The sequence below is a fragment of the Miniopterus schreibersii genome (assembly GCF_964146895.1).
Source record: "Miniopterus schreibersii genome assembly, chromosome: 5".
Classification (NCBI taxonomy): domain Eukaryota; kingdom Metazoa; phylum Chordata; class Mammalia; order Chiroptera; family Miniopteridae; genus Miniopterus; species Miniopterus schreibersii.
In genome coordinates this window covers 66,190,262-66,217,827 of record NC_138106.1, presented here as the reverse complement: position 1 = coordinate 66,217,827, position 27,566 = coordinate 66,190,262, and the positions used below count along the sequence as shown (strand labels likewise).

General features: G+C 40.5%; 1 protein-coding gene across 1 annotated transcript in view; it reads left to right on the top strand.

Moving 5' to 3' along the window:
* EPHA6 (EPH receptor A6) overlaps positions 1-27,566 on the top strand; it is a gene marked incomplete at its 5' end in the record, with an annotated part of 762,908 nt that overhangs the window by 708,609 nt on the left and 26,733 nt on the right. The window contains one exon of the mRNA XM_081138997.1: positions 24,681-24,830. Coding sequence (XP_080995123.1) covers positions 24,681-24,830 — 150 coding nt within the window. The remainder of the gene's footprint in view (positions 1-24,680; positions 24,831-27,566) is intronic.

The window sequence follows — 27,566 nt, the reverse complement described above, 5'->3', positions numbered from 1 at the left end:
TAGTATGTATTTGAATTTCTTACTTTAGTAACCCTAAGAGCCAATTCATAGAGTAACTTATTTATCCCCTTGCACAAAAATATCTGCTGAAGCAATAGCTGTACATTAATATCAATATGAACATGATTAGGTTTGGAAGGGCACAAACCACATGACATTCAGAGCAGAAAAAGGGGGAAATCCACTTGTAGCCCCTTCTGATATTCTTGATTTGAACTTTTAACCATAGAAACTTGTTTTGTGAAGAGAAGGGATCATTTCCTCAAAAACAGGGAAGAGCAGTCATAGAAAGGATTCATGGAACTGGAAAAATGGTTGCTGGTTTCAATGCGTTGCCCAGCAACCATGGCCTTTCCTTGGATCTGAGTTTATTTGGTAGCAAGAGTAATAAAGAGAGGCTTCCATAGTTGGCAGCCTCTACAATTTTAATGGACTCACCTCTTTATTTCCAAAGTTAGAGAATTTATACTATAAAACTTGAAGTTCACAGTAAACACCTTCCTTATTGCATCGGGCTTTTTTATTTTTCTACAGCTGAGTTTGTTAAGATAGATTATTTTCATGTGTCTTCCCTCTTCTTTTCTTAGCAGTTATGCAAAGGTTCTCTGACCGAATATAATTAACTTCCGTTTTCCTTATGTAAGACACTCTTAGTGATAGATTATTAAGAAGTACTTCTGGCATATATAGCAAACTTTTTGCAAGTAATCTGTATTTGATCAGAATTTGTAAAGTGGATGTTTGGAGGGCATTTCAAGAACAAGGTTTTCCTGACTCGAGCCTTTTTATGGTAGAGTTGCCAGAAATGCCACAAATCTCAAAAAGGCCATTCTCCTAAACCAATTGACCCTTCAGTACTGAGTCCTCAGCTAGCTCAGGCATCCACTGGACCTCACTGCCACATTCTGAATAATTTATGTGATTTACAGTGCCTTGTAAAAAGCACTGGAACGTCTCTGCATGTGACCTGTTTGCTTTTGATTTACAGTGACATCTTTTCATAGCAGTGGAAAGTTGCTGAGAAACTTTGCTGAAATGTTATGTTTTTCTATTCATACTGATATCACTGTGGCTCAGTTATCAATGGCCTCAATTTTCTGCCCTGTTGTTTTTCAAATTAAAAAAATACATGTGGGCAGTCTGTTCACAAAGTCACACATTAAACAGCATTACTCAATAGATCATTAGCCTGTGTGCACTCTGCCGTTACCAGTGGTTACCTGACCTCTAGAAGCAAGGAGAGCATTATGAGCATCTATTAAGATATTAAAAGCTGTAATTTTATTAACGTTCCTTAGGGTTAGCTGGAATGCTTACATTGCAGCTCTGATGTTGACTCAGAGAGTGACGTGTAGTTGGTAAGTGGTCCTTGTCAAGGCTTCATGATGGCCTGATGATAATAAAGATAAATGAGGAAAATACTGTCTCGTTCAGTGAGACAGACATTTGTAAAGAAGACTGAGCACGTAGGAAGTGCTCTGCCCTGCACAGGACACAAGGAGATTCAGAGGACCTGCCAGTGAGCACCTCGTCATTTAAATCAGGCAGCCAGGGAAAATGCTGAAGAGCACCAACCATGCAGGGAGAAGCATATAAATTGTTGGCAGAGAAATTCAGATGTCTGGATCAGCAGCACCACTACATGTTTAAAAGAAACCATTTTCTTAATAAAAACCTGGAATAAATAAAACAAATCATGTCTAGTCTTCTGAGGAACAATTGCTTCTACTATTTAGAGAATATAATTAGGGTGATTTCGTGGATGCAGTTATCAGCGAAAGTGATTGCATCAAAGACATATGAACTTTGTGTGTTTCACTGTTGAACAAGGATTTTGTATAGAGGGAGAAATGATGTTGATAAGATTGTGTATGGGATTTAAGACCATTGTTTTCTGGAATCTGTGTCTCAGAGCAAGTGTTTAGGCAAATTGAAAAGGCAAAATACAATAATATTAGCAAACTGTCTCTCAAATGGCCCAGTATGCGCTCAGTAAGTGTTGGCTGTTATCATCAGCATCATTATCATAATCACCATTTTCTTCTAGTGGATGGTTGTCATTGTGCTCAGTCGAGTAGACATCGATTTTCATGAAGGTCTTCATCAAAGACAACATAAAGAACTCTTTTGTACTCTGCAAATTATCCCCATTGTACCCTATGTTAGCTATTTAATTTACAAATGGTCAACAATTAACTTTGATTATTTTATATCAAGCCCTGGAACAGTTACCAAAAAACCTAGTTTATGTTCCTACTCTACTCTCACTATTGTGTGACCTAGAGTAAGTCCTGTTCTCTCTAGGCTAGTTATAATAGATGATATCTATGAGTCCTTTTCATATGTAATATTCTATGGGGTAGCTCAAGGGACAGAATTTCAGGAAAAGTATTATAATCTGTCACTGGAAGTCAACTTACTTCTGCCCCAAGCAAGCTCCACATCTTGCGTAAGAGTGTCATTTCATTGGATGGAATCAATCACAGGCTGCGGAGACTTCTATCGCACAGTGTCAGCGCTTTGGGTATTAAATATTTACTAGGGATAAAAACCTGCCTTAACCTACTCGGAACCCAAAATTGAACTTTTAGAAACTATTCTATATCAGAGAGACAGATACCTTTTGTCTTCAAACTATCTTTTACTATTTGTAGTGCCTTTGACCTTCATGGGAATTCTATAGCAAATGAAGTTAAACTTTTTCAACTGTTTATCCCTGGGCAGTACCATCTGATATAAATAGTATTCCATCAAAATGTGTTTTTTCCTGAGGAAGTCTTGCTGTAATGCATCATCAGAGTGACAGCCAGTGTATTATACATTACAATAAAACATCCCAGAGCAAAGGTACATGTGATGATAAATTATGCTAATATGTTATTGTCATCATGCTATCAGCACTCTGAGAGTGATTTGGCGAGATACATCATCAGCGAGAGAGTATCTGATTTCATATTACTCAAAGAATGACACCATCATGGAAAACCACAAGCAGATTCAGTTGATTAATCAGGGTGGTTATATCCCAGTGCCAGCATTCACGTAGAGTGGTATATTAAAATGTCCTTTAAAAGTGAAAACAAGTTAAAGGGAGGGGAGTCCACGAGGTGAGGTTATAAAAGCACTGTCAATTTTAATACTATTACTGTAGACAGAGTGCATAGTTAACTCTAAACCAAGATTCGGCCTTTGTCCGTTATTCAAACATTTGACAATGATTTAGTTCTACTTAATTATCTTTAAGAAACCTGAGAACTTCTTATAAGAAGCTGTCTGTTGCAGGACCATGGGTTATCTTATCTATCTACAGTCTACAGGTGACACTTTGTGATGATGTATGCATTATGCTCCAAGTCACTGAAGCAACCAGACATATCATGAAACCGTAGTTGGGTGACAGCTAATATATTCAGGACACAAGTTGATCGCTTTTGTTACGGCATCTTCCTTTCAACCGAACCTTGCACACATTAGGCACTAAAGAGACTTGATAAATTGAATGAATGATTTTCTTATAACTATTTATATTTAAAACCACAAAATAATGTCTGACACCACACTGTTAGATTAAAAGAGCCAGACACCATGGGCTACAAATAGAAAAAACTTTGTTTTACCTGGCACTGCTTGTTCTGTCTTGATCTCGAAAGCTAGTACTTCTTCCTTACAGCTTTCTGGCTAAGGTCTCTGACCCATTCATAGTCAGAGGGAGTCTGGAGAGAAAGTAGGTAAACAGCAGGATAGATTTCACTTGACTGGTACTCTCTTGATTTGGCATTGATGATCTGAGCTTGCTGGGTAGTTAAAACTGACTCTCTGTCTCATAGAATACTTTCATAGGTTCTTTGGGGACCCACTCCCAGCCATTAAATGTCTTTTTCCTAAAGATTTCCTGACTGAGTCTGTGCCTATTAGAGCCTATGATCATTTCGTTACTCTCTGTTTTTCATCTTTTCTCCTCTCTTTTGGCACCTTTGGGACTTTGAACAAAGTCCCTTTGGGAAAAGAAAAAAACCTAAACTGGCCCCATTCCACAAGGCCCATATCTGATCCACAGGGAATATACCCTCTACCTATTGTCAGTGAAAGCACAACTGGACACTAACACCATAATTATTACAATAACTAACTTTTACTGAGTGCATACGATGGTCCAAGCATTGTTAAATGCTTTGACTTATTAAACTTTCCCCAAAAGAGAAGGGTGGTATTATTATCCTAATTTTACTGATGAAGAAACTGAAACAAAGAGAGATTGATTTACCCAGTGTTACAAGACCCAGAGATGAGAGAGAGCCAAGACTCAAGCGTTGGTGGTCATAGCTGTACTGTGTATGCTTTTAACTATAGCACTGAACTGTAGGTTAGTATTCGCACCAGATACTACACTCAGGTTTAGAACCACATACTCATGTTCTCTCATTATAACAGGTACCAACCAACCAATGTCTCACCTTCAAGCTTTTCCTGGCCTGGATTCAAAGCAAGTGCCTGGTATTCCCCCAAATTCCAATGGCCAACAAAAATTTTCCCAGTGTTCCTATCAGGGTCCCTCGCTAGATTTGGCACAAGGGATGCCAACAACTACACTCTCCAAAACTAAGTATTTCCATCTCAACCTCTTCTACCTCAGTGATCTGGGTACTGAGCAACTGGTGACAAAACCAGTGTTTTTGTTCCTTTGTGTTTAAATCTCCCTTTCAAGCCTTGGAATAACGTAGGGCAGGTCTGGAACGTAGGATACCTACTATGTATTGGGTTTTTTCTCCTTGGCCTTTTTGGGCCTCAGCTAAAATTGAGACAGAAAGAGCCCTACTTTAATATTCTTTTACAAAAACAAACGCTATTATTTTCTGCAATCAAAGAGGCAAGGATACAGAGATGTATGGCTTCTAGGAATGAGTGGGTAACCAGTCTCTTCTTCAGAAGTAAAAACCTTAAAAGATGACTGTGTTCCAGACCCCAAGAAACATTTCAGGGTCATGAGGGGAGTTTTCCCTTCAGCTGATTGACGGGTGCAACTGCGGCAGGGCGGCCTGCTCTAGGGGGCTTCCAGGGGGCCACCGCTTAGGTTAGATCACAGTGAAGTTGGCACCAACCTGTCAGTGTGCGGTTTGGCTTGGAGGCGTGTGATCAGTTTCCAGAGCGTGTGACATATTCAAAGAGCCAAGGGGACACTGGCGCTCTGCGGGGCAGTCATTGCTCTGGCTGCCCCTCGGGAGGCCTGCCAGCTCTCCCTCACTGCTTCCATCTACCGCGCCCCGCCCCGGAGGGCCTGGTCTCGGTTTCATTGTCATGTCAAGTGAAGTAAATAATTAATGAAATTTTAAGATCAAATAGCCAGCATGTGTTTGCTTTATTCACCTATTTACTGGTAAAGACAATTAGTCATTGTCTTAAGAAGGAGGCAATATTAGTGACAAGCAAGTCCCCTCACAAGCTCTTGGCGTAAAGGTTTGTTTGTAAAACTGCTTTGTCACCTACAAAGCTCCTATTCCTTGTGGGAAACTGACCTCAACTTGTCTTTGCCTCTAAAAGTTGCAAAAGGAAATTCTAGTGCTCAAAAAAGGGGAACAGTAAATTATGAGATTGCAAGATAGTGAAGTTAATGTGTAAAGCTCTTTACTTTTATATATTCTAAACAATTCTTGGCACTTTATTGACTTTTGAGAAGCGGAGGGCAGCACCCCATAATGGAAAACCTTAGATCTGGCCCTTTCGCCGGTCATGTTGCCCTGGACTGTTTTCCAGCCTTTTCTGACCTTCATTTTCGTTGTCTGAAAATGGCTGCAACTGTTTTCCTTAACCGTAAGTAAACTGAGAACAGGATCTGCACGTTATTTACCTTTATGCCCGCAGGTACCAGCTCAGTGCCTGGCAATAAGCACTTCATGATGAGTTAATAAGCCTGTGAGGAATCTCTGTCTTCCGCTTGGAGGTGAGCAGAGGGGGCGCAGAACGTTTCAGTGACCTGGTGTTACACGGCCAGGGAGGAAAATGCCGAGCCGCGGCGGGCTGCGAGAATAGGATCAAATCTCGGGAATTCTGGCAAAGGTGGAGTCCAGAAAGGAAGCATGGGTCACTGTAGAAGAGAGCACCCAGGTATATATAGACGAGTTGATTTCAGAAGCACAGAGCCGGGTGCTCCATGGAAGAGCTAGTGTACTCGCTCCCTGCAGGTACTCACAATTAATGACAAATACTATAATGCTGTCCTTCTTAGTGACGGTAAAGAATATATAAGTGGAACAACAAATTGATGCTTCTCTCTCTGTCTCAAATCAATTAATAAAAAATTTATATATACATAAGAGAAAGAGAGAGAAATCACAAGTATCCCTCTTGGTAGAGACAGAGTGTGTATATATAACAGGTATAGCATGTTGTTTCCCATTTTGAAATCACAGAAATTGTTCTCATTAGTATATTCTGCAGAGTGTTTAGATCAGAGACTAAATATGCAAAGAAATACTACTACTAATTACTCTTACATGAGTAAAGCACTATTGCAGACATTTTAGATGCATTCCCTTCTTTAATCCAGAAAATGTTGCTATAGGTGCTATCATTATCTTCACTTTATAGATGAGAAACCTGAGTAACGGAGAAGTAAGGAAATTTTCCAAAAGACACTAAGCCCCTAAGCACCAGAGGCAGGAGTCAGGTCTGAGCAGTGTGACCTGAGAGCCTGGGCTCTTAACCTCCACACTTTACTGCCCGGGATAGTAAACAGAGAAACCTAGGACACACAGAAAGGAACCTGATATGCAATTCCGCGGACCAACACAGAAGTTACCGCTTCATTCAGCGAGAACACAAGGCCTGGAAGAATCTAAGCTGTCTCACAAAAATCACAAAGAAATGCCCCAAAAACGTGAAAATTAATTCTTTTCTGCCACTATTTCCCTTATGCCACAATTTTCTATAACACGTGTTCAGATAAGCATTTTACTAGATACATTTTGTCTTAACTTGCATAAGACTAGAATAAATACCCTGAATTTTCAAGGGATGGCAGCAAGGTTGATTCTGTGGCAACTGTCTTAACCTAGGTTCCCTAGAAAACAGAGACTCAGAAAAGAATTTAAAGTGAAGAGGCTTTGTTTGGGAGGTACAGAACCAGGGCAGCTAGAATGAGGGAAAGTGGAAGGGAGGCAAGGAAATGTCTAGAAATACCACAGTGGATTATGGTGCTGCTGCTGCTCCACACGGACCATAAAAAGCCACAGCGATCGAGAGACGGGCCCATGGCCATGCAGAACTCCTCCAGAAGGCCTCACAGAGACCACGCGTTGAAGCCAATCATGGAAAGAAGGAAGGATTTCTCTCTGCAACTCCTCCCTGTCTCCCGTTTCCCACTGGCCAGCGTCTTCCGTATTGTGAGTGAATCCCGTGATCACAAGCCGAGTGAACTGGCACCTTCAATGAGCACATCAGATGCCAAGCTTCACATTCTTCAATGAATCGTTCACGCCCATACGAGGTGGGAGCCACAATCCTGAGCCTACAGCTGAGGGACCCGAATGAGTGGAGGTGGGCTTGGCATTCCCAAGGCCAGTGCCCGGTCAGCCCCCAGGGATGGCAGTGTGGTCCAAGGGGCACATGAGGCTGACAGAAGCCAACATGTTCCCTAATATTTGTGTCACTGTTAAGAAATCAGCTTCTTCATCTCAGCCGAACAGGGCATCAAAAATCAAGGCCACTGAGAAAGAACTATCTCCTTAATGTCTGACAACATCTAGGGGTGTCAAAAACCAAACTCTACACACTGAGTAAAGCGAAGTAGAAAAAATGCATTTTTTTATGAGGCTTTCAACCTGCAAGCCGGGAAACTCAAGGCTACAGGAGCAAGGAGTTGCAAATTGCTCAGAGACTTCGGGATTTTTATGGATAAATGCAGACCTTCTTTGGCCTTTTCAGCTGACCGATTGCCTGCTGGTCTTTCTTATTTAGATCAGGGGAGCTGGGTCAGGGGAACAAGGCAGTCCAGAGCCAGTGTGAACAGGCTTGGCATTTGGTGACTGACTGGTGTGCTCTGCAAATTCCTGAGAAAAGCTGTAAATTCCTGGAAGGATAGGTTAAGTTTCCTTTATGTGCCTGAGTTGACCATGTCCATTTTGTCCCTGGCATAAATGACTCCGTTTTAGTTTGGTTCTACAGACGTGTAGAGGAAAAAGAAATACAGACTTACACACACACTACCCATATATAATATATGAATACATATATATATAATATACATTTTATATATCATTTCATTCAATGTCATAAAATATTCAGTCCTGCATATTATAATCCAAGCACACTGGTGGATTTCCTGAAATATAAGTCTGAAAAGATGCGGGTCTTCAGCAACGGCATCCCATTGGCAGAACAGGGCAAGGCAGCCCTGGCACAGCGGGGAAAGAGCGGGAAAGCGCTGGAAAGCTGCGGGATGTTAGGAAACCACACAGGTCTCATCACGGGAGGCAGTGAGTTGTGTCGGAGGGTGAAGAGAAGGGTGTCCCTGTTGCTGAGCAGAGCATGGTATCCAGAGCCCCCAGCCGCAGGTTATGAATGGTAGTACAAGACAGAGCTCATGGATTGTAGGAACAGGAATTCTAGCATCTGTCACTTTATTCTGATGAGACCTATGTACTGGGTAAGGGATAGGACGAGCATCCAGGTATGAGAACTGGGCAGAGATTCCTCTCAAAAAACCAAGCAGGAGCTAATGGACAAAGGGGATGTCCACAGGCTGATTCAATGTTGAGTCTTACAGCTTTAGGGGCCCACTGTCTAGAGGTAATAGTGGCCCCAGAGCCTGAGAAAGAGCTTACTTTGCCAGTGATGGCTGAGCATCCCTTCCCGGGGAGATCAGAGGACTGTGGGACAGGGAGTCAGATGAAAGAGCCAGACAAGCCATTTAATTCCTTACTTTCCTGAATTAAAGTACATTGACAATTAACTATAGTGTTTAAGCCAAAATGTATCAAGCACTTATTTTATCTGATACTTAATACATATTTCAGACTAGCAACAAATATGAAAATTCTATAATCTGTTGTATAATTGATAGTCTACTTTAAGATACTTCTACTTTAACATTTTTCTCACAATCATGAGTTACACATTTTATGTGTGTGTGTGTTATAGATTTTATGTATATATAATTTCGGGGTTTTTAGTAAATCTAATATTACTATTTGAATTTGCCCAATAATGACTACCTACCTCTTGACTGTTACCCAGTATAACTTATATTTATTTGGCACCCACATTCACCTGTATTCCTTTCCTTTTTCATTTCCAGCCCCCATCAAGTGTAATGCAATCAAGTCCTTAAATCATAGGTAAAAGATTTGGCAAAATCTTCTAGCCATTTTGCCAAATTTATAACTTGAATGCCAAATTGAAAATAATGTCAGGTATCTTTATTCCTAATTCGTTGTTCTCAGAGGTAGCCCTTCCTGACAACAGCAAGAGTATCCTGCTCTGACAGTCCGACCTTTACACTCCAATTAAATATAAAAACATCTGAGTCTTTTCCACGAGCTGTGCTGTCAGGGCTAGTGTAACTTGACTGTCATGTGAAGCTCTTTAAATCAACCTGCTCTGGAAATATGACTGTAATACAGATTTTAGCATTCAGAAATATTCACTCCCCTTTCACTTACACAGATTTTGAGGGTCAAAGCTATGCATTTTTATCAGATATTTTATTATCTTTCAACCTTTGTGAAGATCAGTGTATTAGGGTAGAGGAAGAACTTTTTCTCCTTTAATGCTAACGTGCTTTGGTACAAGGGAAATACTAATGAGGATTTTTATTACCTATTGGAAGTTCCCATTGGACAACATGAGAAAGTTTTATTTTCAAGAATGGATACAATGTTTAAATTCCATAATACTTTTGGAAACTTAAGAATCTAATCAAAATAGTTGAGCACTTAGAAAGCTTAGAAAGGGGGTAAAAGTGTGGAGTTTTGAATTTTTTTAGAAACATGGTGTTTCCAGGAGGAGCTGCTGCATGTTTCAGCAAAATTTAAACCATAAGGACCCTGACCTATAAATCAAGCAAAGAGAGAAACTTTTAGACATAGATTTTAGTTCTTATTATAATGCCTTTTTAAAATTTATCTTTATTGTTGAAAGTATTACAGATGTCCCCTTTTTTCCACATTGATCCCCTCCACCCCACACCCACTCCCCGCCCCAGACCTTCACCACACTATTATCTGTGTCCTTGGATTATGCATTTGTGCATATAAATTCTTTGGTTAACTTCTCCCTACACACCCACTCCCACCTGCCCTCTGAGATCCCTCAGGCTGTACCATGCTTCTATGTCTCTGGATCTATTTTGTTCATCATTTTATTTTGTTCATTAGATTCCACATATACGTGAGATCATGTGATATTTGTCTTTCGCTGCCTGGCTTATTTCACTTAGCATAATACTCTCCAGGTCCATCCATATCATCCCAAAGGATAAGAGATCCTTCTTCTTTACAGCTGCATAGTACTCCATGGTGCAAATGACCCACAACTTTTTTATCCACTCACCTACTGATGGGCACTTGGGCTGTTCCCAGATCTTAGCTATTGTAAATTGCGCTGATTAGTGTTTCAGGATTCTTAGGATACATTCCTAGGAGTGGGATCACTGGGCCAAAAGGCAGCTCTATTTTTAATCTTTTGAGGAACCCCCATACTGCTTTCCACAGTGGCTGCCCCAGTCTGCATTCCCCCAGCAGTGTGCTAGGGTCCCCTTTCCCCACACCCTCGCCAGCACTTGTTCTTTATTGATTTGTTGATGGAGCCATTCTGACAGGTGTGAAGTGATACCTCATTGTGGTTTTAATTTGCATCTCTCTGATGATTAGCGATGTTGCGAATTTTTTCATATGTCTCTTGGCCATCCGTATGTCCTCTTTGGAGAAGGATCTATTTAGGTCTTTTGCCCATTTTGTAATTGGATTTTTTTTTAGCATCGTTCTGTCATTATGGACACAGAAAGCTAAGTACTACTTCCCTTATCACCGTCACCCCACCATTTGTACTTTTAGGACGTGGTGAGCTAGTCATTCTGGCTTCAGATCCCATGGGTTGATGGAATCACAGTGTGTACTTTCACAGGTTAGATCGTAAAATTCTTCATTTAAGAGAGTGAACTATTAAAATATCTAAGACTTTCTCTTCAAACTATCCTGAATAAAGAAACCCAAGTTTAATACAGTTGGACTGTCATTCTCATTTTATCATCAATGACACGAGTACTCACTGTACTAAATGGAAGATGTCTCTTTTTCCTTAATTATAAAAGTTCATCTTTCCTTTTTAAGAGATACTTGGGGAAGGGAGAGCAGGATCGTTTCAGGGCTCATGAAAGTGAAAGATGGACAGCTCTGGGCAGGAAGCAGTCAGCCCGGGGAGGCATCCTGACAGCCCCCCTAATACACTACAACCCTGACATGAAACTTCCTCAAGATTCCAGAAAGAAGCCATTGGGGACGAGCCCATCAATAATATAAAACCTGGCTAAATGGTTCTGGTTGTAAACTGCTAGCAAATGCCTGCCCAAGACTAATTGGAGATGACCAAGCTCATGTTTCAAATGAAAAATAGGAGCATAGCCTTCCTCAAATGAGAGGAGTTTTCCAGCAAATTAGGATTTTTTTTTAAGTAACATATTGGATTTAACATTTCAAGTATTTTTCTACAGTAGTTATTTTTTCCTTTCTGAATTCTCAGGGCTCTGGTTTTGAGTTCAGTTTTGTTTACCAGAAAGATAGGAGAACAAGTTTAATGCCGTGAAAGATGTTTGCTTAGAGCAGTAATATGACAAGCAGAAGTGAAAGCATAGCAACTCACACATCACATAAAGCTTTCTAGCCAATGCCGACTTTAAAATCACCAGTGACCTAAAAAACAAAGCAAAACACAAAAATCAGACCAAGGGGATAGATGAAAACCACCATGTCAAAAACACAATCAAATAAATTGTCTTCTTTGTGCTTCGATAATAGGCGAAGCTCATGGTAACCCTAACTGCTTCAGCACCTTGACCTTGGGTTTATTTCTCTGGGGTATAACATTGAGCCCATGTGAAGTCCTTTTTCCTGAGAAAATTTGTTGTCAGATGGGGAAAAAAATACAAAAAAATTTGGTTCTATAGAATTTCAGAAATGACAACACTGAAAAACCACCTTTCTGAATGAATTTTCTTTCTTATTCCCAGTACACATGTGTGAGAAAGTGAAACAAAACAGAACAAAAAGTTGGACACTCATCCTTCTTCTGTTTCATGTAAACTACTTAAACTGTAAATTTAATATGGACTAGAGCATACAAACACCATTATGAATTAAATGGGAAAAAGTAAAAGGTAGATTGTTTTTTGAACATGGCATTATTGATTTTAAATATTATAAGAAATCCCCCTAGTCTAATAAGCAGGTCCTTAGAGGATTTTTCTCTAATACATAAATTTAAACTGTATGTAGATGACGCTTCTATAGTGCATGGTGGTCCTTTGGAAGAGAATTTTCCAAAGTTGGCTTCTGAATATTCCTCCCTCCACTTTGTTCACGTGATTCACTTGTACTGTCCGTTTGATATGTTAAGCAGAGTAAATGTCATTCCATTCTTCTCTGGAATCTGGAAATATCTAATCAGAGGAATTGAAATAGATGGCTTTAATGTATAAAATTGGGTGTCGTATGTGACGATGATAGAACTATTAAATAATGTTACTAATTCCTAGACAGGGCAAGATTCTCCTGCTTCGCCTCTTCCCTCTCTTAGTCCCCTAGACACCCCCCCCAATCAGCAATTCACAAAGCAGCCAAAGTGATCTAAAAAAATAAAACAAAGCCCCTAATTTTATCACCACATGGCTTGAAGCCTTTCAGTGGCTTTCCATTGCCACAAGAAAAGATCCACATTCTCTAAATGCCTTAAGAAGCACTTCACCATCTCCCTGCCCACTTCCCTAGCCTCCATGTCTCCCCATCTCACACTCCACTCCCCCCCACGCTCAGCTTCTCTCAGTGCCTCTGAATCCGGAGGCTCTCTCTTTTGTACCTGCTCTTCTCTGGCCTGGGCCAGCCTCTCCTCCCTCCATCCCTGCTCTCCTGCCCTCCCACATCTCTTTAATCATAAACCTCCAATCCTCCATAAGGTGCAAGTCTAGATATCATTTTCTCTTGGGAGCCTTCCCTGACTCTCCCCTCTCATGGCACCTGTCACATTTCATCATTTATCAGGTGTCACCATCACCCATTAGAGCACAAGTACTTTCATGACCTTATGCTAAATCTCCAACATTCCTTCAGATAATATTGAGTACCTCTTACGCCCAGAGTCATTTATAAGCTCTGAGAAAACAGCAAAGAACCAAGCAAATAAAGTTCCTGCCTCAGAGGACTTGTATTCTGTACACACAATGAATAGTTGTTGGCAAGAACAGAGTAAAAGAAAACAGGATAGTGGAAAACAGCAGAAATAGAACAGATAGAGAAGAGCACAGAGTGAAACGAGAAAGAACCAGAAGGCTTTCAAGATAAAAATGGAAAGGGCTTATAGACATCCAGGTTGATCTCTTAAAAGATCTAGCCTCATGACAAGATAGGCCCTCTTCTATTTAAAACTTTGCCATTGGCTTGTGATACCATTTGAAGATGGTAGACATCGGTGCTTACTTCATCCTACCTGCAGCCAAGTATGTCGGATTCTGTCATGTTGTGCCTTTCAGCTTTCCAGCGACACTCTCCAGAGCCACCTGCTGTCCATAGTGAACAAGGCTTCGGAGCCCAAACGGTACACTTAAGCCTGAACAAAATGAGCTGGGAGCTATTTCAAAAGCATTGCTTTTCCAAAATTTATTCACTGGGAAAATCTACTATAAAACAGTGAATATGTTATGCAAGTAAAATTAGACCTTTCAACCTGCTTGGTATGATGCATGATTGCACACACTTATTGCAGGTGATTCTGCCAGAAAGAAAGTAATTTTGTTTTATTAGACATTTAGTGCAAAAGGTCGAAAGAGAGGTTTAGGATCCCTGTCATCTTCTTATACTTAAAAAATAAAAATAGCTAATTTACACCCCCTTTTTTTTTTACCATGTGAGGCAGATCTTTAAGCCACAACAAAATGAAGGTGAAAACAAACAAAGAAATCAAACCCAATTGCGCATAACTTGGCATACAGACAGAGTGATTGATGCATCCCACATCGTTACATCTATTTCCTAGGAACATTTCAGCTTACTGTGACAGTGTGAAATCCTATCGCCTGCCATTCTAAATGACTAATCAAGCCTCCCGTGACATGGCTACGGCTGACGGCGCCCACTTCGCAGCCACCGGCGTCCTCCTTGGACTCTAGTCGGCAGCAATTTCAGGCAACTTGCAGTTCCCTGGACATGTTATGCTTTCCCACCCCTCAGTGCCTTTGGACTCTCTGTTCTCTCGGAAAGGATGGCCTGGCCTCTGACTTACTGATGGCCTGGCCTCTGACTTACTACTCATGAAGCTCCTGCTTTGCTGTTAAACTCCACCTACAGCATTACCTGTCTGTGAGGCCTCGCGGCCTCGCCCGTAACCACCCCAGCGGCTGACCCTTCCTTCTCGCCGCAATGAATCCCGCAGAATGAATCCCGCAGAATGAATCCTACAGAATGAACCCCGCAGACTTCTGCAGAAGCCCTCCCCTCTGGGCTGCCCCTGGTTCTTTCCTGCCAAGCCCCTCTACTGTAGCAGGATCTCCCTGATGAGGAGCATGTCTTTGTGATTCAAGCACCTGGCATGAGATGTGTTTAGAAAAATGTTTGATCAGAAAGAGAATAAGTGAATGAATGAAAATCTAATGCCACCAGCGACCTGCGGTGCCTCTCCAAAAATGCCCTTTATACAGCAGAAATTCAGATTGGGAATTGCCCTTTCTTGTGTTCCTTATCGCTAACCAAGTTCACAATGATGACTAAGAAGGAACTAAAAGCAGCATTTGAATTCCACTTCCGCAGTGAGACTGTGCTTTTCATTTTACATCATTTGCCTAATTCATCTCATCCAGTCATCCCCTCAGCAAATAACCGTCAAATTCCTATTATAATCATAGCACCATGCTAAATCCTGTAAAGTGGATCACAAAGAATGAAAGCCCTCCAAGAGTTTTATTTCCTTTCTGGAAAGACAGTTCATCTACATTTTAAAAAGCCAAATAGCCCCAGGCTGTGTGGCTCAGTGGTTAGAGCATCGCCCTGGGCACTGAAGGATGGTGGGTTCGATTCCCAGTCAAGGGCATGTACGTCGGCTGCACGTTCAGTCCCCTGCCCTGCTTGGGGCGTGTGTGGGAGGCGACCCATAGATGTGTCTCTCTCACACAGATGTTTCTCTCTCCCTCCCTTCTTCCCTCCCTCTCTCTCTCTTTCCCCTACCCCCTCCCTTCCACTCTCTCTAAAAAAAAAAAAAAAAAAAAAAATCAATGGAAAACATATCCTCAGGTGAGAAATAAATAAAAAGACAAATAGTGGTACGTAGAAGGTATGTGATGCCAGGTGCCAGTGAGTGAGGCAGACAGTGGGTGTCATAGGCAGGCATAGGAGGAGCAATCACTTGAGTCACGCACAAAATAGGAGCTAAAGGAAAAGTTGACAAGACAGCAACCATGTTGGAATAATGGAATGAATGAAGTTTGACTGTAAATTTTGTTAGCTCAGACCCGGAGGATATAAGAAAACTGTCCTCCATACTTTAATCCGTTTGTCCCAATGTTAAAACCTATTTAGAAATACTAGCATTTTAATAATTTTCTCAGCCAAAGTCCACCTTTAAAATAGATTTGTTTGTATTAAACATCTTTGGGCATTTCCAGCCCCAGGTGCTTCCAGACTTTTCTCAAGTTCTTAACCGCCTTTGGCTATGAGCCCCTGCGCCCTGCCCTTCCTACAGCGCAGCGCCTCCCCCCTCTGCCGGAACCCTGTCCCCTCTCCTCTGCTGAGTGCTCTTCAGTCTCAGTAGCTGTCCCAAGCAGGCCGCTCTAAAGATGTCCTTGCGTCATCTTGTCTCACCTGCTTGGCTACACTCAGAGCTAGCCTTTCTGACCATGGGTAGCTAGAGGTCACAGTTCCGCTCTGAACTGATGTATCACAACACCACATGCGACACCCACAAGAGACAACCTGCGTCTCAGACACATTCAATCAAAGCCGAGTGCATCTGGCAGGAGGGTCTAACTTAATACATAAAGTGCCTGTGGGCATGAGAATGGCTCGGGAGGCCACTGAGCCCAGCTCTGACCCTTTCTGTGTGTTTCCTTAGGCAGAAGGGGCGGTGGCTCCTTCCTCTGTTTTAACTTACTGGGGTATTACGTGTAGTAGCAAATCATAGAATATGATTCCTTTGCATGAACTGCAAGATCACAGTCCAAACTTGTCCATTTACAGAGAATCTGTGACTTACCCAAAATCACACTGTCCAAACTCCTCAATTTACAGAGAATCACACAACAAATTAGTGAACAAAGAGAAATTACAAGCCAGGCACTTGGCTCTCACGTAGCTTCTCTCTCCACACTGCACACTCTCCCTCCAGAGTGAGCGCCCCTGGGTGTGTGCGAATCAGCACAATGTGCCCCAGAGTCCTACATACTTCCTCCGTCCTGTTCTAATATTTGTTTTCAAACAAGGTTTGTAAATAATACTAGTGTAAATATGAACCTACCTCATTTTATGCAGTCTCTTTTCCTAATAACTGGATCTGAGTTTCCCCCCAAAATAAATAGTACCCAACTATGAATAGAAATAGTATTAAGTATTAATCACTGCTTTTGATTGGTATTTTAATCACAGGGCAACCTGATAAGAAAGGAAAATATTCACTCCTTAGTGGTTTACATCAATTTGAGGCCATTCAGATAAAAATGCTGTGTAAACAATCAAGGGTTATACACGTGAAGAATTATATTATCATTTTATATATTATATTTAGCATTTAATGTATTAAGTGTCTCAATATTAATGGTCCAAAATAATTAATCCTTTACTCCCTTTTATGATTTATGTGGTACATGAAACTATTACCTCTGTGCTAATTTCCAACTATAGATGGGAAGCTTAGGAAAACTTCATTCAAGTACACTGGGGAGGCAACAATAAAAATAAAGTTAAAAAAGTACACTGCAGAGGGAATAGAGGGGTAAGTTAGTCTTTTGTTGAATAAGATCAAAAGGAAAAAAGAGAAAGAGCAACTGGGGAGGAACAAAGTAAGGAAGAATGGTACTGTCTAGAGAAAAATGGGAATTGTATTTTTAACTCTATTGGCATCAGCTGTCCCCTTTAGACTTTACCATACAGTAAAGTTGTACAACCATAATAAATGATAGGTCACTTTCAAAGCCCTGCCTTTACTGTCAGTGGTGTTTGTGTATCTACACTCAGATGCAATGGCAATCCTCATAATAATGTCCATTTTAATTCTCACCCATTACAGCAACACTGTGTCCTGCTTTATCTATTCTATAGGATGGAATAGAAAATCTAATTTAACAGATGTCCCCCCAGAATAGTGTTATCCACTTAATGATGTAGCACCTATGTTCTCATCGAAAGAGAGTGCTGAGAAACAGACGACAATGAATTATTTTCAGGACAATTTAGGAGGAAGCAGGTGAAAGGATTCAGATTCTAATTCTCAAGGCTTTGAATAGCACTAAAAGCTCTGTTTTATTGCAGGAACAAAAAATTAGCATTCACAGAGCTGTTTATACGTTTACAGAGTGCATAAAAATGTAGTATAGTTTAGGTAGATAGTGTAAGGCGAGGAGACTGAGAAAGTCTTTTCGTAGTTAAGATTTTTTTTTAGAGAGTGGAAGACAAAGCGAGTTAGCAATTCCTGTTCGTTTGAAGTCATTTCTCCTCTGTCCCTACTCTTCATGAAAAATATGATCTAAGTAAATTTCAAAAGTAGACAATTGTTTCATAATCAGAACAGGAGGTTGGGTTAAAGTGGGGGGGTGATAGCCACGTTCTAAAGGAGCCAGAAGGATAATGGAAGTAGGTCAAGTGTGTCTAATGAAAGACTTGGTGAGATAGAGTGGAGTGCTGGTACTCTGGGGAGCCCACGCCCTGTCTAAAGGCATTTAGATCCACTAAAAAAAAAAAAAAAGTAGCCACAAAAATCCTAATTTCAGGCATATTTCAGCCCAAGGGCAAACAGTTGGTAAGCTCTGGATTTATAAAATCAAAACCCTGAGACCTTAGCGAGCACCCGAAGGTCCTTGGCATAGGGAATGAAAGACTGGAACAGAAACAACGGATAGAAAGTCTTCGTCCTATAGAAAATAATATGTTTGTGGCCTAAAACAATGCTTTTTATCATAGATTTATACAGTGCTCACCATGCTATAAAAACTGGTTATTAGAGCCAATGACATATTTTTAAAATACTATGCCAAAAAAGGTTCTTATGCTTACATCAAGAGTGCCTCAGTGTGATATCTGTGAATCCCATGATACTGATGCAAAATCTTGCATGCCTATGTGTGTGTGTGTGTGTGTGTGTGTACATGTGCACTTTTGAGGGGAGGAGGTTTGTCACTTATCTAGTGTGTCACAACCCCATAAAGAGTAATACTCGGGAAACAGCAAGAAACCCAGAGAGAATCATTATCAGGCAGATCCAGCTGTAGGCAGAAATTAGGCTGCCAACATTCAACCATAGATAATGTTCTCTGATGACAGAATCCTACCAATGAAAGACTAAGACAAATGAGATACACCTTCAGTCTTGGAAGGGCACTGGTGGGACAATGGCAGGAATGGGAGCATGGGTCCAAAGCCACTAGACCAGGACACACAGATTTCCTCAAACTGGACAAGGTATGACCTAAGTTATAAGAGCTGAGTCAGAGCTTGTCCATCAGCAGAACTGATTTGGTGCCAGCCGGAGTGTCTTACATAAAAAACATGTACAAGACGATGGTTGAGCATTGTCCTGTGCGCCAAAAGTTTGCCAGTTCAGTTACTGGTCAGGGCACTTATCTGGGCTGCAGGTTCAATCCCCAGTTGGGGTGCATGCAGAAGGCAACAGATCAATGTTTCTCGCTTGCATCGATGCCTCTCTGCCTCTCTCTTTCTCTCTCTCTCTCTCTGTGTGTCTCTCTCTTTCTCCTTTCCCATCTTTAAGCATGTCCTTGGGTGAGGATTTTTTTTAAAAAAAAAGAGTTGATTTGGTGCCTCTGGCTCTTAAAAGCCCTTGTTTGAGATCACCGCTGAGCCTGGGCACTGTAAGGGGTGGGCTCAGTGACTCCAGATGAGGGAACTGGGACATTGGGCTGGGCTGGAAGCCAAGCAGATCCCCCCAAAAGATGAATTTTAAGTACATTAACTTAAGGAAACATTTCTTAGTACCTACCACATACTGGCAGCTAAGAGGTGCTTCATGTGGACTATCTCATTTAATCCACTCAATAAATGTTACCTAGAAGCCAAAATGTGAGAAGCTTTCTGGACTACAAATGAATTTATTCCATCGGGGTCCTCAGTCTTTCTTCAAAGAAGAACAAATATTATCCTCATATTTCAGAAAAGGGTAAAACTTGGCCAAGATCAGTTAACCTCAATGAACAAGAGAGTACACGCCCTCAGAGACCTGATGGGGATGTAAAAGGCTTACACAATAGAATGTAGTTGTGCATTATAATATAATAATTTATTGAATTGGGAATACAAACTAAAAAGAAATACTCAGAGATGGTCTTCTTTCTCAAGATCAGTAATTCTCAAGAAAGTGAAAAATATCCTCTTAGAGTTATCTGTGATCGTTCTGTGATTTGCTGTGACTTCCCAGACACCATACTGAATTAAGACTGAAGATGCCACAATGCTGATTCCCCTACCAGTGCTTCCAAAACTGGACTACCTCTGCCACAGATAATCCTACTGATAATAAATTATAATGTAAAGTAACCTTTCATGAAACACATTAACTCTTGTTTGTAGGGCATCAGTACGTCTCCATAAATTGAGTTTTCCAAATAACCAATAGTTGCATATTAAGAGTTAAAAAACAAAAAGTCAGTGTCCTTGTCCCATACCTTTCCAATATGTTTCATATTGTTCATTCTGTTGCCTTCTTTTTAAAAGGCAATTGAGTGCTTTTCACTCTTCCTTACCACTTAGAATGATCGCTGTGACCATTAACGACCGGCCTGGATGTAAATAAAACAAGAGCATGCTTGACTCCTTTACTGTCTGTCATCAGGCTGTCTAGTCACACAGTCTTTGTACCAACTCATACAGCCTCTCTCCTTACGGTTTCATGGGAGCTGAGATATTGTAGGAAAATATTAAAACATTATAGTTTAGCATTTTATGATCATTAATCCAAATCCCCTCATTTTGCAGGTCTGAAATATAAGACTCAGAGTTAAGACTTGCCCAAATTCACACAATGAGTTATCGTCAAGTTGTAGCTCTTCTCAGAATATACAGCTCATAAAGAAAAATATTATTTAGTCAAAATTATTATTAGAAATTGCTCAAATTAATCTTTAACCATAGTGTGTGTGTTTTCTGTACTATAATTCTTATAATCATTGACATTTGGGTACCACAGAGATAAACTGGGGAAATTTTTTTTAAAAAGGACAGTCTGCAGGTACATTGTTTATCCAAACCCATTGCCTTTAAGATAACCATCAACTCCAGTGAATGAGAAATGAAGAGAGATTCCTTTGTGTGTTCTTGTTTCTCCATGGAATTTTCTGTCTGGTTCCAGCATTAAGCCTCTGTAACCTTACTATATTTCAGTTGATTGTGTCGTCTGTTAAAGATTAGAGGATTAGATTCTAAAACACAGATGTTAGTTACCTAGACCTATAATATAACTCCACTCCGGGGGTACAGGGTTTACAGGTGTACAAGGCTCCTGGTTCCCTCGTCAGCACTTTTCCTGCTACAGCCTCATTACCTACTTACTAGACAACGGCCCTCAGTATGAGAAACAGAAAAAGGTTTGCTAACAGCTCTTTCAGTGGGGATCCAGTTTGCTAACTTCCTGTTCCTCCTTCGTATCCTAAGTAATTAAGCTCACCGTATAAGGGAGGTATTTAATAAACGAGAAGGCTTTTGATCAGCATCTTTGGTAACCTTTATTTTTCTCATAAGCATATGGTAAAGCGAGCTGTAATGTTCCGATGATCGTGATTTCAGATCTGAAGTACTGTTTGTTTATTCCTGAAACCTGAAACAAACAGCTGGCGGTTAATGCCTTGAGAAGAAAGTACCTTTGTGCATTACCTCTGTCTATGATTCAAGATCATGGGCCAGAATAGGCAGAGGAGATTAGGCCACAAGTCCACGCAGGCAATTAAAAAAAGAAGGCTTCTGCGCTTCTAAAGTGAGGAAGTGGATAGAGATCATGCAGTAATCTTAGTGACCGCTTCCCTTCTGGCTCATCTTGCACTTAGACATAAACCGTATCCAGTATGTATCTTCCCATTAGAAAAAGACCTGAACGCTTACCTCCATCCCACATACACTCGGAATTATGCCTGTTTATGCAAACTGTCAGATCCACGTGACCATGCTTTTTTGTTCATTAGAATTGTATCTCCAATATTAAAACTTCTGTGCCAATTTTTCATACTTCATTTTAAGATTTATTCTAGCTCACACTTTCCATTACAAGGCGACACTGGAATAGTATTTGGAATAAAGATGAACTGGCCATCTTCTTGCTGTGTCCTCACATGGCCTTTCCCTGAACCCTCACACCTCTGTTGTCTCTTTGTCTTCATCAGTCATACTGGGTTAGGGCCCACGCTTATGCCCTCATTTAACTTTAATTACCTCTTCAAGGGCTCTATCTGTAAATACAGTCACGTTGGCGATTAGGGCTTCAACACACGGATTTTGAGGGTAGCAATGCTATTCATCAAACGTATCTTGCCCTTGAGGAAAAAAATAAAATCTTAAGAAGGAAAGTGATGAAGTTATCATTTATATGTCATATCAAGTTATATAAAATATAAACTTATATGTAAATAATTTATATGAGATGTCATTTATAAGTGAATGCACATGAAATAACCTTTAACTCTGTTTTTTTAGCCTGTCCTAATGGAGCACACACAGATTTAGCAAAGGATCAGCACAGCAGACTAGCAGTTCACACTCCCACGTATTGTTCGCCAGAACAGACAAAGAAAGATCCAGAGTCAGAAATGCCAGATGAGGCTGCTGCTCTTGCATCTGTTCTGAGGTCAAATCTACAGATTTGGCCTTTATTCTCTGGAAGTGTGGCTTCCACAAGCCTGAGACTGACTTAAGTGGCTTCAAAAGGCAAAGCCACAAACGGGACTGAGGCGCTTTAGTCACAAACATGCAATAAAACAAAGGCTGCCGTAGTACTGGTGTATAAATAAGCCTGAGTGCCCTTGTCCCCTCGTGAAGTACAGACCACACGAGTCTTTTCAGAACACTACCTATGTTCTGCTGGATCATTGACAATGTTCCCATTTCTGAATTTTTTTTTAAACCTCACCCAAGGATATTTTTTCCATTGCTTTTCAGAGAGAGTGGAAGGGAGAGAGAGAAAAAAAATCAATGTGAGAGGGACACATCAATTGGTTGCCTCCTGCATGCGCCTGGAGCTGGGGATCGAGCCTGCAACCAAGGTACGTGCCCTTGCCGGGAATCGAACCCGGGACCCTTCAGTCTAACCACTAGGCAACCGGCTAGGGCCTGAATTTTTTTAATGCTCTGTGTTAGGATTGCCAGGTTTAGTAAATAAAAATAAAGGGCACCAAGTTAAATTTGAATTTCAGATTAACAGTGAATATTATTTAGTACAAATATGTTTCATGCAATATTTGGGACATACACAAAAAAGGTATATTTCATCATGGGACATACTTATAAAAATAGTATTTGTTATATATCTGAAATTCAAATTTAACTGTGGGTCTTATATTTTATCTGGCAACTCTACTTTGGGTTCAAGAATGAATCCTCCCCTTGCAAATCCCTTCCCCACCACCTCCCTCTTAAACTGCTATCACCAACTTGGTAAATTTAATTTCTTGGTCTTAATTTGGTGCTGCCCCAGAGAGAGCAGACCCCAGGTTTCAGACTCCCTTCTGTTACACTATGATATATGGTTATGGATACTCAGTGTTAAAACATTAAAGTAAGTTTGGCGCAACTTTTCTCCCATGCTGGAGTATTTACATCTTTATGTCAGTGTCCCATAATATTACTAGGATGCCATTACTAGAGAGTATTTGCTTAATAATGTGGAAAGGAATCTCTAAACTTCTAAATCTCTACACCCTGGGCTCAGTCCACTGACCTGTAAAATCCAGAGATTGAATTAAAGGTATTTTCCCCAAGTTTCCTATGAACAAGTCCTTGCTACAGTTCTTTAAAATGGAGGTTCTGTTAATGCTCTCATTTGCCTGGTGAAACCTAATTGTTCCTATTTCGGTTGAATCTCTTTTTCTCTTCAAGTAAGAAGTGTTTAGATTTACTAAATAAGTCGTGTTTAGATGACCCGATTAATGGCTTTCCCTTTAAAGATGTTAGATCTAAATGCCTCAAGGACCAAAGAATACCCCCTTTATTTCCTCCCACCCCCTAACCCTGACTATGCGCACAGAGGGCGATCAGAGGGAAGTGCTGGTGATGCTGGAGCTTCTTCACGGTGGGTTCTGCCTGGAAATCCCTTGCTGGGCGGGGAGGCCGGCTCCGCAGCTTGAGGCCCGCCTGGGAGCCGCTCGCTGTTCTCTTCTGCCATCTAGTGGCATCAGGGCTGCCCTAGCCGCTCAACTTGCTGTTCAGAGCTGCAAAGATTTCAGAGATTGTAAATCAAACAAATGAATTGTTTCATTCTTGTCGTTATAGTAAAAAAAAAAAAAGGGGGGGGGATTTATAGAGTGTTTCAAGAGATAAAATGTAATAAATGTTGATAAAAGTAAGTATAATACAGAAAGCCGACTTTAATACCTGAATAGTATAGACTAAATTCATGCAATTAAATCTCTTTAATATGTTCGGATGTTAACTTAAACGCTGAAGAACAAAAATATAAACTGGCCTAAAAGTGTTATAAGGAAAGATTATCCTTCTCTGGTGATCTTGTGTAATGTTAAAGGATTTTTTTAATTTAAAATAAATGTAATCACAGCAGATGAAAATGAAAGAAAGGGAAAGGAAATTACATTCTGATAAACATTGAATTGGTAGAAAATGTCTCAGTTCTGTATTTAACCGCTTGTCTTCAATTAAGTTAGAACTTATTGTTATTATTATTATTAATACATGCAATATAATGTTTAATGAATGTCAAATGGTACTTAGTTTTAATGTCCTATAATCTGGAACTTTCTTCAAATGGCATGATAGTGAGCTTAATTGTGTGGATCTAAAGTGAAAATAAATTTCTCTAATGAATGAAATAAAATATTTCTGAAGTGTGACTTATTTCCCATTAAAGCTATTTCCACTGAATAACTATTATAGGAAAAATATTTCTGAGATATTAGCATTATTCTGGTTTTCTTTTTATTTTTACTTAAAATGCCAACACTATCATGCAGTATTTAGGTCTTTCTAACAAAAGATATTTAATTGGAATGCCATTTCATTTTTAATACGCTTGCAAGCCAGCTGAGAAATCTCCAATTTGTTTTCCAGGGTGGGAAAATACCCATAAGGTGGACAGCCCCAGAAGCTATTGCCTACAGAAAATTCTCCTCGGCGAGTGATGCATGGAGCTACGGCATCGTCATGTGGGAGGTCATGTCCTACGGAGAGAGACCGTATTGGGAGATGTCTAACCAAGATGTAAGTGCCACCGATGGTTGAACTGCCATTTTTTTAGTGTAAACACATCAACATTGAGGGAGAAATACGCCTTTTGCCCTCACTCAAGTTAGGCCTGTGGCTGAGTTTAAAAAGCTAAGTAACTTCTCATTCTGAGCTGTACTTGGTGTCATAGGGTCCAGCTGACGGGCTTTCTCATGTGAGTACATGATCCGCATCCTAAATCTGGGACTTTCACGCCCATTGTTCTAATGTAGCATAACTGTGCTTATTCTGCATTAGACCTGCAAGTAACAGAAACAGAAAAAGAGTAATGTTTACCTTTTATTTCTTCCTTAGGGCAATTTAATGTGCCACTGTAAACAGCAAAGTAATTCAGACTATATATTGCTCAGTGGGAAAAGATTGAATGCTTCCAGGCACTCCATTATCAATATATGTCATCAGCTATGATTCTTTTAAGATATGTACATGACTTTCTGTGCATTCTGTTTTATCTATGAAAATTACCGTGGTGGTTAATACCATTACAGAACAGGATGGTTAACACATTTGACCTCATGACCTGTCCAGGATGATTGACAGCAGTCAGGAATACCCTGCCGATGCAAATAGGTGTGAGTCAGAACTGCAAATATATGTTAATCCCCTCCTTCCTTATCTCAGAACTCACACTCAGGCCATTCGCTTCCTTCCTCAAAGTATCTAGTGGTTTCTGAGGCAATGGCAGTGGAGAATCACCTCTAATGAGATTCTAAGTGTTCAAAGGTGAAAACAAAGATAATGGAACTATAGAAAATCCCTAAACACACTCAGAGGACAACTACTGTCCCATCTCTTTCCTTTTTTCGAGCCAGTTGCTTGAGCAACCCCTCCACATCTCAGACCCCATTGTTCCATGCCAACTTCAAGTTGTCCGAGTATGTTAAGAACTTATTCAGGCCCTGGCCCGTGTGGCTCAGTTGGTTGGGTATCGTCCCATGCACCGAAAGGTTGCCCATTTGAGTCCCCGTCAGGGCACATGCCCTGGTTGTGGGCTCAATTCCAAGGAAAGGGCATGCAGGAAGCAACCGATCAATGCTTCTCTCTCATCAATGTTTCTATCTCTCTCTCCCTTTCCCTCCCTCTCTCTGAAATCGATAAAAACATTTAAAAAAGAAAAGAAAAAAGGGGATAGAGTGGCTTTCTATATAATATGCAGACAGAAAACACATTTTCAGAAGCTAATTTGTGATTTTAAATAATTATGGCATGGAAACTTAAGATTTCCTTTTTAACTTTAAGAGAAAGACTTTCTTGAGGCCCTGGTCAGGAAGCCCAGTTAGTTAGAGCATTGTCCCAGTGCCAAGGTTGTGGGTTCAATCCCTGGTCAGGGCACATACAAGCAACTAATGAATGCATAAATGGGTAGGACAACAAATCAATGTCTGTTTTTTTCTTCTCTCTGTGTCTGTAAAAATCAATAAATAGCCCTGGCTCATGTGCTCAGCAGTTAGAGCATCGGCCCATGCACCAAAGGGTCAGGGGTTCAATTCCCAGTCAAGGGCACATACCTGGGTTGCATGTTCCCTGGCCCTTGGATGGGGTTCATGTGGGAAGCAACCAATTCATGTGTCTCACATCGATGTTTCTCCCTCCCTCCCCCTCTCTCTCTAAAAAAAATAATAATAATGGAAAAAATATCCTCAGGTGAAGATTAACAAAAAACAACAATCAATACATTAAAACAAAAAAACTGAACTAAAAGACTTTCTTAAAAATCCTACACTTAAGACTTCTCAGATCTAATTGTTTGAAGTCACAGCAGAATGTCAAGGACCTATATAAAACGGAGAGTGTTTGTCCCTGATTGGTTACCACCTTTTAGCTTGTTGAATGAGTGGACAAAATGGAAACATCATGAAGTGTAGGACTCTCATAAGTTAAAAGGTTGTTGATGACATGATTTATCATTTGGAAAATCTTTATTCCTAACATTTAAAGTCACACTTCCTGAGACTGAGATAACTAACACCCTCTCTCTAACTATGCTTCAGAATATAAGGAGTGGGACGAGCATTGGTGAAGGAGTCATCTGAACTGCATCAAAATCCTAAACTGTCACTAACAACTCTGTCTCCTTGTGAGTAAAGAAAAGAGAGCTGGATTCAGTGCTTGCGATAGTACATTTCCGCTCAAAAAACTATGTTTCTAGAGTCATTTAAACTGAAGGCTTCATCTGCAGGACCTTTGGTGGCATCTCTGGATCTCAAGGTTCTATAACCTTCAGGTCTAAACTTGGCCTCCTTTGATAGAACTGTTTCCCAGAGAGCTCCAAGTGCAGGGAGAAAAAAATCCAGACAGGGCCAGGGTATATCCTGTTAAACCAAGATGGGGAAGATTTGGGGAATCATGATATTCCTTACTGGGCCAGTTCCTCTCCAATAAATTATACTGTTTGGAAATATAAAAACACATTCCAAATCTACTTATTTAAAACATTTTTTTTTTTCTCTTTAAGAAGACAATGTTCTTAAAACTCTGGGCCATTTTCTTAAGTGCTCACTGGGAAAAAACCAAGTATTTCTTCACTGGTGCATCATTTTGATTTTAGAAAGACATTAGGCACCTCTAATCCATTTCCTAAACCCACTAAAAATATCCTAGAAGCTGTGCAAAAACAGTTTATGAGTACAAAGGACAAGTGGGCTTTAAAATGCCTTCTTTGTAAATGTTCCAAGGAGAACAAAAGATGGAATAAAAATTATAACAGCAAAG